This window comes from Sinocyclocheilus rhinocerous, unplaced genomic scaffold (genome assembly GCF_001515625.1).
Source record: "Sinocyclocheilus rhinocerous isolate Xijiao unplaced genomic scaffold, SAMN03320098_v1.1 scaffold594, whole genome shotgun sequence".
Taxonomy (NCBI): domain Eukaryota; kingdom Metazoa; phylum Chordata; class Actinopteri; order Cypriniformes; family Cyprinidae; genus Sinocyclocheilus; species Sinocyclocheilus rhinocerous.
Genome location: NW_015645059.1, coordinates 2,320,631 through 2,338,373, shown reverse-complemented (window position 1 = coordinate 2,338,373; position 17,743 = coordinate 2,320,631). Strand labels below are relative to the sequence as shown.

General features: G+C 38.4%; 3 protein-coding genes across 4 annotated transcripts in view; 1 reads left to right on the top strand and 2 right to left on the bottom strand.

Moving 5' to 3' along the window:
• LOC107705276 (connector enhancer of kinase suppressor of ras 2-like) overlaps positions 1-12,438 on the top strand; it is a 124,430-nt gene extending 111,992 nt beyond the window's left edge. For both annotated transcript variants that reach the window (XM_016508505.1, XM_016508507.1), the window contains one exon: positions 11,814-12,438. Coding sequence is in view for 1 of the 2 variants with exons in the window: in XM_016508507.1 (XP_016363993.1) it covers positions 11,814-11,855 (42 nt within the window). In the remaining variant the exon portion in view is untranslated. The remainder of the gene's footprint in view (positions 1-11,813) is intronic.
• Positions 3,892-5,816, bottom strand: LOC107705277 (kelch-like protein 34). The gene has a single exon (XM_016508508.1). The coding sequence runs from the start codon at positions 5,814-5,816 to the stop codon at positions 4,053-4,055; it is 1,764 nt and encodes a 587-aa protein (XP_016363994.1). The 3' UTR covers positions 3,892-4,052.
• LOC107705278 (small muscular protein-like) lies at positions 9,804-14,365 on the bottom strand. Its single transcript, XM_016508509.1, has 4 exons — positions 14,318-14,365; positions 11,776-11,862; positions 10,743-10,877; positions 9,804-10,232 (listed from the first exon to the last, which is right to left on the bottom strand). Exons 1-3 carry the CDS (start codon positions 14,354-14,356, stop codon positions 10,752-10,754), a joined length of 252 nt encoding a protein of 83 aa, XP_016363995.1. The 5' UTR covers positions 14,357-14,365; the 3' UTR covers positions 9,804-10,232; positions 10,743-10,751.
• Positions 14,366-17,743: the final 3,378 nt, after the last annotated feature.

Here is a 17,743-nt window from a genome sequence, read left to right as displayed (position 1 = left end):
TTCATTTTAAAATTTGTTTTAAAATTTTTAGTTAATAGTTTTTAAACATTAATTTAGATGACATTAGATGACACTCACAATTAATTATGTTGTAAACATAATTTTCTACATATTGTGTGTGACTTGTGGTCCATTGCCTTGTCCCAGTTAGAAATGAGTCAAAATAATAGAATGTGGTAATTGACAGAATGCTAAAATTGCTGTAGATAGCATTCCTCTTGTATTGAACCTGGAATATTTCTGTGCCTGTGCCGTGAACACTTCTCGACAGAGTGTAACGCCTTGCCAAACTCAGCCTCTGATAACGGATGAGCATTCAGTGAAGTGTGTGGGCTTTGATTGGTAGAAAATTGCACAGACTCCATTATCCAGAAGCAGCATTATCTCTGTAACTTGAGTCAAATTATGGAAGTTCTCTCTTCACTACGGTTTCCTGATATTATAAGGTGAAATTATGTGTCTCTTCGCAAATGAGAGTTCATAATCAAAAACAGATTTACACGTGATGTTCCTATTGCAAAAATTTGCATCCTTGAGTGAGCAGGGACGGTACGTTCAAGTGATTGTGTATCCGTGCACAAGGTGTGCCATTCATTTTTAATGCTTAATTTCAAAGACATTTTTATGGACTATTGTGTTCAACTCAAAAAGTTTAGGAGAACTTAAAGGACAGTGTTATGTTTCAGTATTGTATACCTCTGTTTGGATTCAAATTTTCAGTTTCTACAAGCTGCCATGCAGCTGTCCTGAACAGTGCTGCTAGTTTAGGGACATTCATGTCAAGACAACAGTGAGTTTTTATGACAGCCGTGGTCATCACGACACATCGCTGGTCTCAGCCCAGGGACTCGCCGCACGGCTTGGCCGATCAAAGCTGTTGCCCTGAACTCACCCCAGCATCTGTCAGAAGCAGCAACTCGACTCCTGAAATTACATGTATGTCAAAGTTCGGGAGGTCGTCCATCTTTATAAACTCTCAGAGCAAAACAACTCTTGCTGCATGGCTTGTAGATACACCACAGTCACATTTGTTTTTTTTGTTTCTAAACCGAAGCTGCCAAATGATTTAATGTCAGTGTTTCAGCTGTCAGGAAGGCTGTGCAGATCAAGAAGCACTCAGGCTCTCAGCAGACACCAAGATGCTTTATGTGAGATTTTTAAGAACACGCTGAATGTTCAGAAGAGAGTTTATTGTATGTTAAGATGTGTATTATATGATGTACATTGACATTTCAGGTATGACATAATGGAGCACATTTCATTCTGTATGTAATCTAAGACAATATTAGCTTGATTTTGACTCAGTGAGTGACTCAGGTGCTGATGTATCCATGGGAATCATGGGAATGCATTAGCTCTTCGAGAAAGTGATTACCAGTGGATTTATAGCTAGAATGGATGTCTATTGGTATTTTACTTTAGTAATATATCAAAGTTATTCTTAATTTAGTGAAAACCATGTTATGTTTCTTTAGGAGCCCATTGTTTAACAAAGCTGTCGTAAAACATTCAAGTTCATCAATATCTGTGCTGCTGCCTGTCTTTATTATGAGTAGGGCATGTAATTTGGGCAGTGCAGTTTCCTATGTGTTGTGTTTAGAGTACAACCTGGTAAAGTTTACTTTATTTATTACATTATTTAAAAAGAGACTTGTTGCTTTCTCCAGATTTCAGTGTGAAATGATTTAATGTCAGTGTTTCAACTGTCAGGAAGGCTGTGCAGACCAAGAAGCACTCAGGCGCTCAGCAGACACAAAAACGCTTTATTTGAGATTTTTAGGAACATACTGAATGTTCAGAAGTGAGTTTATTGTATGATAAGATGTGTATTATATGATGTACATTGATATTTCAGGTATGACTCTGATGATATAATGGAGCACATTTCATTCTGTATGTAATCTAAGACAATATTAGCTTGATTTTGACTCAGTGAGTGACTCAGGTGCTGATGTATCCATGGGAATCATGGGAATGCATTAGCTCTTCGAGAAAGTGATTACCAGTGGATTTATAGCTAGAATGGATGTCTATTGGTATTTTACTTTAGTAATATATCAAAGTTATTCTTAATTTAGTGAAAACCATGTTATGTTTCTTTAGGAGCCCATTGTTTAACAAAGCTGTCGTAAAACATTCAAGTTCATCAATATCTGTGCTGCTGCCTGTCTTTATTATGAGTAGGGCATGTAATTTGGGCAGTGCAGTTTCCTATGTGTTGTGTTTAGAGTACAACCTGGTAAAGTTTACTTTATTTATTACATTATTTAAAAAGAGACTTGTTGCTTTCTCCAGATTTCAGTGTGGTTATACCTAGAGTCAATAAACTTTTATGGATGTAATCATGCTATATTTTTTGCACTTTTTATGGATTTTTTTTATATGCTTGATATTTACACTTAAATGAGGCTAAAATTTTGAGGCTGGTGAATCCTATAAGTTTATATTCTAACTGGAGAAAGCTATCTTTTAGTATTCCCATTCATCAATGGCAGTTTCTCAGCTGCCATTTCCAACGTGGATGTTGCCATCTTTGGCTTAAAGGTGAGTGCCTGACCATAAACAATCGCCTGAGAGCTCGGCCATCCTGTCGAGCAATGAGTAAGGGCACCTTTCTCCAATGGGTGGTTAAAATAGATGCCCGTGTACATATCCTAGAAAGCTGTTCTTTTTTTCTTTCAGAAGCTTGCTGGTTTCCAGGCTGTTCAGTGAAGGTAATGGACTCAGCTTACAAAAATGAATGGAGATGAACTGTTGGGTTTGTTCTGAGTCTTGGGGTGACAATGGGTTTCCTTTCTTTGGGCAGTTCAGAAGGGAAAATCTGATTTTCTAATCAGCATTAGTCTAATCGGCAAACCAGGTTAGGCTGCTCATACTCAAATCTCACTAATTTTCTATTATTACCAACAAATTTGTGTTCACAATAAATGAGTACAAAAGACTTTAAAGAAACTCACAAGCTGCAAAAGAAATTTTTAGCAGTAAAATCTTTTATTTATGCTTTTCCGTCTTAGCTACTCATTTGCATTGATTCATTTGTAGAATTATGCCAACAGTATTCATTTTACAAACTCAAGGCTATTTATTCTTATATAACCCAGAAATGGTTACTACTACATCTAAAATTATATATTATGAAATATATGATGAAATACATGCCAGCCTAGTTTCTGCTACTGATGTGTATCTCACTGTTTTACAAGATTTCTGCTCAACTACTGTATTTGCAGTTCACTTTAATTTATATTGGTATTCTAATGACACTATATTATCTGTGTTGAGTAATCTAGATTTCCATGCATGGCCTGAGTTGTCAGATATATGTGTGACTGCAGTTTTGTTTATCATTGCTCACTAAAAATCTCGTCATCCTCCCTCCTTTGGCTCATCTGCATCCCACACAAACTCAATGATCTTGATACTTGTCCTTGCCCACTTTGACTTCCCATGCACCCTTCCAAATCAATGGTCTAATTTGGCTTTCTCGCTCAGCGTCTGTGAGTGTAGCCTCCGTTCACAGTCTGTATCCAACATTCATGGCAGCTGTCTCTCTGTCATAAGACATTATGACTGTCACCTTTGATCCTCACGCAGTGCCAAATAGTCAAATCTTGTCCAAATTTGTCCTTATATAGATTACTTTTCCATTTGTTTGTCTGTCCTTTCTTTACGCCTTTCAAGATGCAATGACCAGAGTGTGCAGTGGTCTGAAATTCCATCCTTAGTTCTGTCCTTTTCTACAGTGTCCTTAGAGGATCTATGCCATTTCTCAGGACAACGTCTTTATGACAAGTCATCTATCAATGTCATGACTTTCTCTATTCATAGTGACCTAGTTTCAGGAGCTCCTTACTGCTTGCTGTAAAACACTTAACAGAATTATACCCCCACCAAGGTCTTCTATATCTGGGTAAATAGAAATCCTGTTTCCCTGCCACTTTATAATTCATGGATCCATGACACAAAGATAACCCCTGTCCTTCAACTCTCTCTGCCCCATGACAGCCATCTGTTTGTCTGTGTGTATGTGGGATGGTGTTTGTAATTGACTTTTAGGTCTCCGGAGGGTCTTGAAGAGTCATTATGGCACACCGAATCCCACACAAGGGTCCTGGTAGTTTACACACTTCTCTCCAGGCATCATATTCCGTGTCGTACTCCAGCACATTTGTTGTACACACCTCCTGTCCTTCCTGCCATTTTCTCCCTCCGAACATAAGCACACGTCTGCTCCCTGTTGCGGTCAAACCATAGCAGAAGCGGTCATTCAGTAGGGGCTTTAGACGGGTCCACAGGTCTTGCTCAGGACTGTAGCGTTCAATGTCACAGAAGGGCTCATACATTCCCAAAAAGGTGTAAATTCTTCCCCTCACTGTTGCCATCTGGTGGCCAAATCTGGCAATGGACATGTTAGAAAGTCTCTGCCAGGCATACCCTTTAACGGCATTCAGAAACAGCACTTCTTTGCTACTCTCTGGGTTGTTGACGTGGATGCCGCCTGAGATGTAGATTCCTGTTCCAATAGTGGCGCAGGCATGCCCATAAACTGAATATGGTAGGGATACGCCACTGCGCCAGCACCCTTCCCTCATATTGTACCTTTCCACAGATGACAAAACAGGCTCACCCCTCTGGCCCCGTCCACCGATAGCAAATATAACACTTTCCACCACACAGCAGGCAAACTGTGCCCTCTTCTGCAAGAGTGGCTCCATCTTCTCCCACTGCTCAAACCGTGGGTCATAGCGCCACACCTGGTCAGTCACAGTCATCACAGCACTCTTCTCGTTCTCCTCATCCACATGCACCACCTCACCACCTAGTACGAAAAGGAAGTTCCCAACAACACATACTCCCTGGTGCTGTAGCTTATTTGGCAGGGATGTCGAGAGCGGATGGAATTTCTTACTGTGAGGTTCGTAGGTTAGGATCTGATTCTGGGGCCTGTTTGCCTCTGGTCCTCCTCCCACCAGAAGAATCTTGCTCTTTGTGGCTCTTAGGCTGGTGTGGACACTTTGTAGTAGAGGCTGTAGGGGACCCTGAAAGTGGTAGTTAAGTGCTTTCTGCACTACACTGCGGACGAAGGGTGTACATAGAGCAGGTCTAAGTGCACTGAGTTGAGACAGCTCTTTAGGTGGAATCAAACCAAATCGGATCCGACTGAGCAATGCATTACTTTGCAAGGCAGATTGTGGGTTGCACTCTAGCCAGTCCAAAACCAGCTGCAGAAGGTCTATCTCCTTCACTCCCGGCATCTCCTCAGCTACGAGCACCTCTTGCAGAGAATCAATGTTTAACTCCATTAGCTCAGCCTTGTATTCCTCAGATGTAAGTATTCTGCACATGTTACTGCCAATAAAAGAGTTGCTGTCATCGAATGCTTCAGAAAGGCCGTAGCGAGCTGCTATGTTCGCAAAAAAGCAGCAGCTGTCAGGAGCAATGCTTTCGGAGATGTACCGAGTGCAAAGATCCACAGCATGGGTGATCTGTAGATAGCAGGCAGCCTGTAGTGTGACCTCCAAAGTGGAGGGTGACAGTGAGATCCATGAGGTGTAGATGAAGTCCAGTATCTGCTCTAGGCCCAGAGATGACAAGGCTGGCAAGCTGATAGTACGGGCACCGGATTCCAGAGTGTAGTCCTGAAACACGGACCAGAAGTAGTCGCTGGAACAGGCTAACAAACTGCGATGAGCAGGGAACTCCACACCTTCTGCCTCCAAAACAACATCACACATTCGACCCTCCAGACGCAAGCTCTGGTACCGAGACAAAACACCTTCTCCATGACTGTTGCTGAGCATCAGGTAGTAATTCATCACTAGGAGAGAAAGGGAGAGAGATAAGGGAGTCCAGGGAATTTAGGACTGAATGAAAGTAAGACAAAGCACAAAAGGAAGAGGAAAGAAAGAGAAGGTTAAGTCGACTTCCTCCTGCAAAAGTTGTCGAGATTAAAGAAGACAGAAGAAAATAAAAAGGTCAGTACACCATCCGCGTCTGTTGGGATGTGGTCCATGACTTCTGCTGGCATCAGATGCGTAAGTGCAAAGGGGAGGGTCAACCATTTCTCCTCCACCCAGTGGGCAGACAAACCTTTTGCCTCAACAAGATAGGCATGTGTTTTCTACCAGATCTCTAGAAGGGAGGGGATAATGATGGGCAGACATTTTGGGGCCACGGGGGGTAAACACAACTTCGAGCTAGTTGCCCTTTCCATTTAGCTAGATAGGAACACAGAGCGGGAGGGATCAGGCTGGGGGTTTATTATGATATGCAGATCTGAGGTCATCTCTTGATAAATAAGGGAGTTAGTCAGCACTGTGGATTTCTGTCTGTTGCCACCAGAAGTCATATCTCACCAAGGTGACAGGAATAGAAACTCAGTTGATCAGAGGGACAGTCAGGACACAGTCTATAGCCAGAAAAGAGAAATGAGAATGAAAATCTTGCCTAGAGGACAATGAGAACGACTGGAAGATTATTCAGTCAGGAAGACACAAAGACAAATAAATAAAGATTGTTTACAATCACTGAAGAGTGAGGTTGATTTATAGACTTGTGGTGTGTAAGTGTGATCCACAGAGAAAAGGACACATCCCAACCTCGTGAACATCATACCCTTCATCCTCCCTGAATAGCTGCTGGCTCAGAGCTGGGATAGGGCAGCATCAGGCTAGATTGCGGGGAGGGGGTATTAAACATAAGAGCGAGGGGTGATTATGATAGAGCTTTTGGTTACATTCTCACACCCTCTGCTCATGATCACACTGGTTTCTCCACTGTTTAGAGCATTTGCAATACAACACATCTACGAGGTAATTGGTAACTGGAGATGCTTGTGAATGCATTCGCACTCAAGTGCAACTGCAACGGGTCATGATGAATCATAGAGGGGCGTGCTTGTGTGTGTGCTACTTGTGTCTCAAGGAAGTGATTTTGTAGACTCCCTGTTTGTACTGCCAAATCCTGTGCTCACCTTACAACCCCTTTGGATTCTCGCTTTAAAACAACTAATTGGCCTTTTAGGGACCTTTACATGTCTTTCCACTCAAGCTCATTGTGCATCGGTGGATATATTTAAACGCACATTACAGCTTCAGGGCTCTAAATTAGATGCATTAGTTATGCTGCACTTTTTATATTTCGTCAACAAACCCAGACTCCACTTCATTGCATGCTTGAATATTTTTGCAGGATCATGCTCTCTTCTGTCACTACAAAATCTATATTTACTATTTATGATGAACAATTTCTCATCTGATGGGTGCATTTAATTGCAGATACAACTGATTTATGTGTTCAGTCACTTTCAGACTCTCTGGTCTCCCTGTTTTGACCCATCAGTCCAGAATGCTGTCAGACCTGAGTGGCGTTCTAAATATAACAGTGTCTGTTCTTCCTGTTAGGGGTTTTGTTTGGCTCTGGTGGTCATGGTGAACTATTTTGATATTATCTGGTGTACATAAGGCTTACAGGTGAGAAATTCCTTTGAATTAACACACACATTTTATAGATATACAATCTGAAATGTATAATGGAAAGCATATGGTAGCAGAGAAGACGACTGTATCAAGAAATCGATGGAAGTTTAGGAATTCTGAGCTTCTCGGTTAAAAAGTTTTAGAACTACAGGCTCTCTCTGCATTGCATTGTGGGTAATAAGGGAATTATGAAGGCTTTGTTGATTAGTTAGACCAGTGTTTCCCAACCGGGGTGCCGCGGAACCCTGTCGAGAGCAGGGGTGCCGTGTAAAAGATCCTTTTTTTTAATATTTTTAAATTGCTAAAATGTTCAAAAAAGCATATATTATATAATATCCATTTCTGATGTCGCCAATAATTAGAGATGCACCGAAATTTCGGCTGCCGAAAATTAGTTCACCGCTCAGGTTTCACTTTCACGTGGTGTGACGCTCTGCGTATTATCCCGCTCTATGCGTGTGCGCTCCGCTCAGTCGCTCCACTCATATACCGTTCATGCTCATCTCAAAATAACACATTGTCAATATTTTTTGAGACCCCCCAAAATTTCACAAATCACGTTTTCAGGGGAGCCCATGTCTTATTAAGGGGAGCCGAGCTCCCCCTAGCTCCCCCGTAGTTCGCACCCTGGGTATATGGGCAACTCTGGTAACACTGCCCTCTCATTCATGGGTCTTCATGGGTCTGCTAACCGCTATGTTATGCTCACGTGTTCTGATAATAATAGCTTTCTAGGACTAAACATTATTTGGATAATTGGTAAAAAAAACAAAAATTTTTTTTTAAATATCTTAAACCTACTGTTAGACCTACCTGAAAAACTAAAAAGCTATTTATTTAATTCGAAGGCCTGTCGTTATTTTTTATTTGTGCTATCATTATTAATTTATTTATTTGTTCTTATTTTTTTACTGACTGCTTACTTGTCATTTTTTATTCAATTCCAAGTTTGAAAGCAAGCTGTCTCGTGCTACTGCACCAAAATTACCCCACTGTAAAATTAAAAAACCACTGAGTGAGCAAACATTTGTGAGATAGCTAGTTATAATGGTAATTAAATAATGTTTACATATGTATAAAAGCCTACATTAAAATCTGTCATAGAAATTGATCTCTTCATTAGAAATGAGCCTACTGATTGGACACATTTTTTTAATAATATTAAAAATATCTGTATGACATTATATTCTGCAGTTCTTCCCTGTTGTACCGAATATCTATATTTTTCAAATTATCATATCGAAGTCAGAAATTCAAATATTGTGACAAAATTAATTTTGTAGGGTGCCACAAGTTTGTTAAAATTTCCAAAGGGTGCCGCGACTAAAAAAAGGTTGGGAAACACTGAGTTAGACAGCTGCTCACTCTCTCTGTGTTCCAGGCACCACTGCCAGATGCTTAATCCAAAAAAAATTCCATTCCAATTTCACATGATTGATAGGTCCTGTTATATCAGTGTACTCACAGTCTCTCATTCAACCATGAGATGCATCCTGGGAAGCTTTTCCAACAGGTTTGAATGTATTTCAATGTACACTGGACACTTGTTGGTTGCTTGTCTTTCACTTCATGATCCAATTCACAGCATACATTGTTTCAAAGCACCCTTACAGAAAATAGAGCCTTACAAATGAAATAATGTAGACAATTTATCTGAATTATATATGCATGTGTTTCCCAGCTCTCAATGCAGACTGACACTGAGGAGCAATACATGACATGATCTTTAATAAGGACACTTTCACTCAAAGGTCATGACACCTGCTGCTAGTAAACTAGATCATAGAGCAGTACAGACACATATGATGTGATTTACAAGTGAGGAGACAAGCAGCTTTACACTGTTAAACTGATCCCAGTTTATGTACATAAACCGATGGTGCGGCATTTGAAATCCAGTTCTATTTGTTCAAGGATAACAAGTGCTGGCTTCCTCCTACGGGTTTGCTCTTGGAGAGAACGTGAAATCATGTTTTATTATGCAACAGCCTACTTATGTACTGCAACACAAGAACAAAGCCATAGATAAAGAAAGAGATGTGTAGGGAGTGAAAACAAGCCTGCAGCATGAGGCGTTTTAAGTAGGGCTGTCAATCGGAAGAAACTTAATCAAATTAAATGCATGACATTCTGACTAATTAATCAAATTTATAGCAATTATTTGCATATTAATCTTCTAGACGTAAAATACATTAAAAGAAAATTGATTTTATGGTGTCACATTTGTTCGAGATGTTTTAAGACACAATCTGGCTTTTTTAAAGGAGAATGGAGGAATTTTAAGATGAATCATACTAGCTAATGTCTTCAGTCTCATATATTCTGTTTTATGATTAATTGATGGTAGTAGGAGAATACAGAACATCTATAAAATCAAACTTTAAAGGGATAGTTTACTCGTGAGGGTGAGTAAATGATGACAGAATATGCATTTTTGGGTGAACTATCCCTTTAAGTTAAACATAGTACATTTTAAAACAAAATACAGAATAGCATACAGGGAGGTTTAAAAAGTGGTGACCTATTTTAGACGGACTAAACCCTGGTTCAGAGCTTCGAGTTGCTCAATTCCCATCAGTCTTTGCTCTGATAGAATCCACCCCCTCAATTATTCTCGGGTCAGTAGGTAGTGTCATCATTAAGGCTTGTCGTTGATTCCTTTGCGACCGGTTCTCTGGGAGTTGTGGTAAATACATTAACCTGATTGGATGGAGATAGTAACCAAAGCCTTGGATAAAATGGGGGTGGAGTCACCTGTGAAAATGAAAAGAATTAGTTAAATGGGTTCACTGGCATTAAAAACGTGTAATCTCAAGGTAGTTTGCTTAGCAAATTCTGTTTGTATTTCTGCGGAGTGGGTCACAGAGCATGTTTTGCTCTATAATTGGGAGGTCTGGTGAGGCATGCTGGGACTGCACACAACAGACAGACTTTCACTGCCCCACTGATCTGTGGGGTATTTATAGAGCCTGATTCATGCTCATACCCCTTTACACACTCCAGCACTGACATATGCACACTAACACACGTGCAAACTACTTTTACAGCTACTGACACCATGTGGTCATTTGTGTGAACAGCATGGAGCCTTTCTAGATGATTTCAGTGATGTGTCGCATTTAGAAAAATGATTGCTCTTTTGTTCCTGCTCCTATTTGTGTGTGTGTGTACATAAGATTGACAACCACCAAGTTTTTTGACTAACCAAAAATGGTAGATGGGAAAAAATGGGTGTGAGAGTGTGTATTTGACTGTCAGATTTACCTGTGTTGTTTAGTCCTTGGTGACCCATCTGAGTTCACTCTTTACATTCTGGAGCTCGGAAAGGTCGACGGCGGGGCCCGGTAGTTTCACAGCACCAGGCAGGGCCTTTTTCTCCTCTGGAGTCACTGGGGATGCCTATGAAACCAATTGTGAGAGATGTTACTGAGTGGCCCTCACAAAATCTCTCAAGAATGTGTCATATTTTACTCACAAAATAAAAAGAAGGAATAAACTTAATTTTAAATAAATAAAATTAACAAATGAAAATAAAGCTTATTTCAGGAGCACAGTGTGATGTCAATATTGTTTTCTGACATTTTATGATTTGCCCATTAATTCTTATTTAAAAAAAATTTTAAGTTCTGTTTTCTTGTGATTAAAAAACTATCGTAAAGCAGATCTAAGCATATTTCTTATTACTAAATATAAGAAAAGCATATTTAAATAGTTTATAGTACTTGTCATTTAAATAAACATTGTAAAAATTGTCCACACATTACATCAATTAACACATTAATAACAATGTACAACATCTGTCTGTTGCTATTTAGTAATAAAAAAATCTTTCTTTCTTTCTTTCTTTCTTTCCAACTTCATTACTTTTCATTACTGTGTGCAAAAAGTGTGTATTAAAATTGTTTATTAGTAGGCTACTAAATGATAGTAATTATGTTGATCATGTTGATTTTAATGCATCACATTAATAATATTCTAATGAGAATCATTATTAGGAATAATGTAGATCTGATAAATAATATCAATTCTATTACAGAATTGGATATGTTCATATTGAAAAATTTGATAAATAAATAAATATATGTGTGTGTGTGTGTGTGTGTGTGATTGAAAAAAAGAAAATTTAAATGGTACAAAAATAAGCTAGCTTATATATATATATATTTTTTTTTTTTTTTACTTACATTTAAATGTGATCTGGTTACATGATTACCATTGTCTCTATGTGTGTCTAATTTGCTTATTTATAAAATGGTGTAAATTTGTGTATGTGAGCTTTCTTCCAGCAGAGTCTGACCTCCTCTGCATCTACTGTATCTTCTCTCCTCTTCACAGGATGTCCCGCCCCAGGACGCAGAGCCCCCATCGGAATATTAAGGTTGGCCTTCGAGACAGACAAGAAAATCCAATGAGACGGTTACCATCGCTGCTACACCTCACAGAGCGCTGAGGTGAAACCACCCCTGACACTGCTCGTTTCCTCCTGCAACCGCGCCTATAATCCAATCACCACAGTACCAAAGTCATTTAAGCTCACGTAATATTGTGCAATGGTCAAGCGTAGTTGTCGAAACCAAACCTTTCCACAAAACCTGCTGGACGTGTCTTCCTGCTGGAGTTTGTATTTCATAAAGAGCAAAGTGCCTGTATGAAAATGAGCTGCGGGCAACACAGATAAAACAGTGAGATGACAGACATCCTTCTGTTTGCTGAGGCCCGACGCAGACAGCCTGTCTTTTTTAGTCTTTATTATGTGGCATCTAAACGCAGCATGTATTACAAAAACAAAGTCCAAATGTGAAAATGTAGGCTTAATGTGTTTACAGCTTTACATTAGAAGGAAAGTATATGGATTGTTGCTACATCTCTTCTCTTATATATTACTATTTTCTCAACCATCCTATCATTTTGGTGAATCTCATGAAAGCAGGTCACGTTTTACCCCCAAATCAAAAGAAAAGAAATTATATTTTGCAAAAGTAGAATTATTTTAATTTCCCCTAAAGCAGGAGTGCCCAAACTCGGTCCTGGAGGGCCGGTGTCCTGCAGAGTTTAGCTCCAACCCCAATTAAACACACCTGAACCAGCTAATCAAGCTCTTATAGGCAGAGGCGTTTTAGGAGGGTGTGGACCAGTCTTAACTTTTATAAAGAATATCTCTTTGGGTGTGAGACGTTAGTCTTTGCAACTTTAGGGATCTTATCTATTCATGAACAGCTTGTAACACTCCAAAGAGAAAGTAAAACTTGAAATCGCATCATATGACCCCTTTAATACTGTTATCCAACTGTTTTATTTATTAAATAATTATATTTTGTTTATTAAATGTAATACTAATTATAAATATAAAATAATATACTCTAAATATAAATATATAATATGAAATATATTTTCAGCGAAAAGAAAAGAGAATGGTAATTTTTTTGCATTGTGGTAATGAAAATTTGGAGGGGAAAATGTTTAATTATAATAAAAAATTATCTGCAAAATTGGCTTTTTATTTAATTCTTTTTTAATGTCCATGTTAATCCGCAAACACTTGTTCTTATCTCTTCTGTTCTGCCTCTTTTTATAAATTATTGTCCTGTTCTTGGACACACTAGGTCAAACACTCAATTTACAATTTTGCAATTTAGTGTTTCGATTAGAGCATGTGACATCTCTCAACCAATCCCGAACGCTCTTAAGGATTTGACTTTACTCCAGTTTTGCATGTATTTCATGGTCCAGTACATCAAACCCTTGAGTTTCTTCTCTTTTTCACTCTATTTCCTTCTTTCATTTCTCTGGCTTTCCATCTGTATAGGCTGCTGGATGAAATCTGATTGTTGGCTGTTTTAGGCTGTACAGTAGTGACCATGTGCTCCTGTCTTTGCATGCATGACCAGTCTTCCTTCTGTCTGTGCTCTCTGATGGACCGTATCCTGAATCTTGTGTATGCTTGGGCTTTTTATGGATTCATGTGTATATGGAGAGTTTTTATGGAAAGATGAAGGTGTCTATTTTTGGCTGAAGTGTTCAGTGTTTGTAAAAATTGTTCTCTACACTGTGGTGAACTGTTGAAAATCTTTCTTTCTGTCTACGTTATTGCTCCTAGCCAGACGTATAGTTACAGGGGGGAAAAGTATGTGAACCTTTTGGATTTATGCATAAATGAGTCATAACGTGATCTGATCTTCACCTATGTCACCTCAATATACAAACAAAAAAAGTATACATTTTCATGTCTTTTTTTGAACACAAAGGAATGTTTTATGGAGGTTTACGCTGCCAAAGGACATTTAACCAGATATTAAAACATACTTTCACATACTTTTGCCAGTGTGTAAAATAAAAATATGAAAACATATCATTTTTTGCGGTTATTTGTTTAAGCAGACTTCAAATTCAGATCACATTTTCACCAATTTATGCAAAACCACAGGTTTTCCCTTCAACTGTATACCGGTTAGCCATAGGAAAACGGCTGTAAGGATTTTAATTCAAGTGTACAAGTCTATTTTTATATAAATTGTTTCTGTTTGGATAAGAAATGTTTTCCTACCAAGAAGAAAAAGCTGGACACACATCAACACCATAATGTATTTCATGTACTTGTGAATGGCCTTGTGTGAGTACTGTAATGCAATGTACATTGAAATGTGTTTTTACTCAGTGTTCAAAATAGGGAACTGTCTTTTCAGATTAAAATATTTAATGTTGACATGTTTGAGTGTTTTTGAGCAAAGAAAAGCACACTGGGAACCATTTGAGTGCCAATAAAATCAATACAGAAGTTTAAAACTCACACTGTACACTATTCTTAAATTACATACGAATAAAAAACACACAATACTCACCTGCAGGGCTTTTACATTGGACGACGGCTGTTTAGACATTCTGTGCAGTTGTGTATAATATATATTTGAGAATGAATTATCAAATATATATATATATTTGTATATTTATACATATAAATATACTCAGTACACACACACATAATGGGGGGGGGTGTACAGCATTTTATTGGTATTATTCTATAAAACTAATGGGGACATGCAATGCCTTGTGTGAGTACTGTAATGCAATGTACATTGAAATGTGTTTTTACTCAGTGTTCAAAATAGGGAACTGGCTTTTCAGATTAAAATATTTAATGTTGACATGTTTGAGTGTTTTTGAGCAAAGAAAAGCACACTGGGAACCATTTGAGTGCCAATAAAATCAATACAGAAGTTTAAAACTCACACTGTACACTATTCTTAAATTACATACGAATAAAAAACACACAATACTCACCTGCAGGGCTTTTACATTGGACGACGGCTGTTTAGACATTCTGTGCAGTTGTGTCCACGTTCCTGCTGTAGAAAAGACAGAAAGAGACCGAATGCATTGATCAGATGGGCAGAGCGGCCTGGTGTGGGTTTGAATGCATGTATTTCGTCTGCAGCGATGTGTATGTATGTTACAGAGAGCCGGGGAAAAGTAAAGCCCCCTGCGGCTCTCAGGTGCCCGTGGATAGTCTTTCAGTTGCTTAGTGACTCCTGCAGTGAGGAGCAGGTAGCAGCTCTTACCCCTGAATCATTTATGTTAACATGGAGAGAACAGGGCTGGGATAACACACACCTACACACTCTTTATACTGGATATGAAACATAAAGTGGAATGTCTACTGATATTGTAAATGAATAAATAGCTGCTCATTAATACCTCAGAGAGACTTGAAAGTGAAAAAAATCAGATATGCTTCATTGAAATAGGAATTTGGTCTCAGATGATTCTCCAAACATGTTATAAGATAAATTCAAAGAGAAACAATTAGAGTTTGTACTGAACTTTCATATTTTGGTGTATCTAAGCTTAGTTGGTGACGGTTCAGATCATTTTCTTAAAAACAAGATTACTGTATTTTTTTTCTTAAGAGAACTATTATAAAAAAAGAATACAGGTTTAAGCTAAAGTCTTCATTGGGTCTCATTCCTGTCTAGAAGAAAGCCACTGCTATAATTTCACTCATTCATTAATTAATGAATAAATAAATAAATATTCAGATTAATAGTTCAGTTATAGACTCACAAAGTAGCCTCAATGGATATTTATCATTGCCATCATTATTAATAATCAATGAATATTTATCATATGCATTATCAGTATCAGTTTTAGTATCATTTGAACATTATGGGATTTATGGTCTGCAAAAAAAAAAAAAATTAAGCCTTATTTTGAAAAATCAGAAATAATATCAAATTCTGTATTTTAAAAAAAAAAGCAATTGGTATTATTCTATAAAACTAATGGGGACATGCAATGAGAAAGCAGCATTTCCTAAGAATGACCTGGAGGGAAATTTAAAAGTAGACATTTACATATTTGGCAACACAATCCAATGCGGAAACAAACACATTTCACCTTCACATTTCAAACAGAGGAGACTGCATGCTGAATGACTCGTTTTGTGTCTCTGACAGGAAGCTGTTCGGAAATATGTAAAATCATCCAGTGTCCTAATGAACACAGCTGTAGGCAGATGAGCTTTGATTATGTGCTCGCAGGGAGCTTTCTGCCTGTAATTTGCTCGGTTATGCTGCTGATGGAACGTCCTGCTGAGAACACCTGGGATATAAGAGGAATCCTCCTGAGTACTACAGCCAGCATGCATGGTAATGCATCTGCAATATTCATATCAAAACTTTCTGTCTTTCAACGTCTCCCACCTTTTTTAACTTAATACAGGTCTCGGTGGGGCAGCTAGGATTGGTAGGGTTCACAACCTTAGCGACCGTAACCAGGGATGTTGTTTGCACATCAACAGCAGTGCATGAGTACTAGTGGTGTGGAGTCACTGCTGCCGAGTGTTGAGCTAAATTTACCTTTCAAAGAGCAACAGAGCAGCTGTCCAACACTCCACCAAAATACCCTTCTAAAACTCCTCAATGTCCAAAATATCAGTCAAAGATTGAACTAAATGTCAGTATCTAAAAAAACATAACTAAAGCATAAAACTAGGACCAAATCACATGGCAAAAAACAAATGGTGTTTTAAGTTTCTAGATTTATTACCTTCCATCTCAAACTCTAAATTTAACCACCTACAGTATATCACAAACCCCACCAGATCCTGAAATCTCACACTGAATATTGCATCTTCAAAAACTCCCACAATGGTTTCACAGGCACAATTTATTTGCATTAAATTCCCACTATGACTGGAAGTCTCCCAGAAGTTCTATACCTTTCCAACCGGTCTGACAAGATTTTCTCTTTTATTAAAAAAAAAAAAGTGTATTTGATTTTCAAAACGTTCAGCAAAAGTTTGAATGGTTTGTTCATCAAATTCAGTGAATGTATTATTCGTAATAACTCTGTTTATTATGTAAATCATCAAACGTCATCACAATTCTATGTTTAGATGCGATCTGATTGTCCTGCGCCAAAACCACAAGACAGAAAAAAATATATCATTTACATGTGTATCATCACAGAATGCTAATGCTTATGTAAAAGTACAGTTACGGTTCATATTAAACCGGCCTGTTGTTTTAGAGTGAGTTATGTAGGCCCGAATCCTGCCAGAGGCCTGAGTCATTATCACAGAGTCCCACACAAACAAAACATATACATAAATCATTTGAAATTAGTAAGAATGAGTGCACTTTTAGAGGAAGCTAAAGGAAAGGTCAGTCTAAAAAGGTCAAATTTTGAAATGCTCTGATTTAAACAAATTTTATTTGTCTCATTATATCATCATAATACTATTTGGCATAATTTACCTAAAAGAAAAGCAGTCTAATGTATCTATTGTGACCTTAACACTGATATTTTCACACACATGCAGATGAACACACACACATACACATCCTCCCTCTGTCCTTAAAGTTGCATACCTGCTGGCGTAACAGTAAACCGCTGTTCCCCGCTATGAGACAGACAGGACAAATGTCAATCTTTCTCTCTCTCTTCTGTCTTTCCCTTAATGGACTAAAGTGGTCTTGACTTCTGTGGTCCGGTTCTGTTTCTGTTCAGCACCTTCTCTCTCTCACTCTTTCTGTCCCTCACTCCAGGCTGTAGAGGAGCAGGGGATTCCGCTCATATCTGGGATTTGTTCACACTATAAATAGTAGTGTGATACACAGAAGGGACCTGCTTTCTGTCCACCCTGACTGTTCACTTCACAGAAGCTATGATCATTCACAGTCCTGTTACTATATACACATGCAGTGGGGTCCAAACATCTGTAAAGTAAGAATCTGGGATTCAAATTGTAAAAAGTTTTGAATAAGAAT

What these genes read in the sequence shown, in the direction of transcription:
- LOC107705278 (XM_016508509.1), bottom strand. Translation starts at nt 14,356, where the DNA reads ATGTCTAAACAGCCGTCGTCCAATGTAAAAGCCCTGCAG. An exon ending in CCAATGTAAAAGCCCTGCAG is followed by an intron (nt 11,863 to 14,317) that starts GTGAGTATTGTG and finishes TCTGTCTCGAAG; the next exon opens with GCCAACCTTAATATTCCGAT. An exon ending in ATACAGTAGATGCAGAGGAG is followed by an intron (nt 10,878 to 11,775) that starts GTCAGACTCTGC and finishes TTGGTTTCATAG; the next exon opens with GCATCCCCAGTGACTCCAGA.
- LOC107705277 (XM_016508508.1), bottom strand. Translation starts at nt 5,816, where the DNA reads ATGAATTACTACCTGATGCTCAGCAACAGTCATGGAGAAGGTGTTTTG.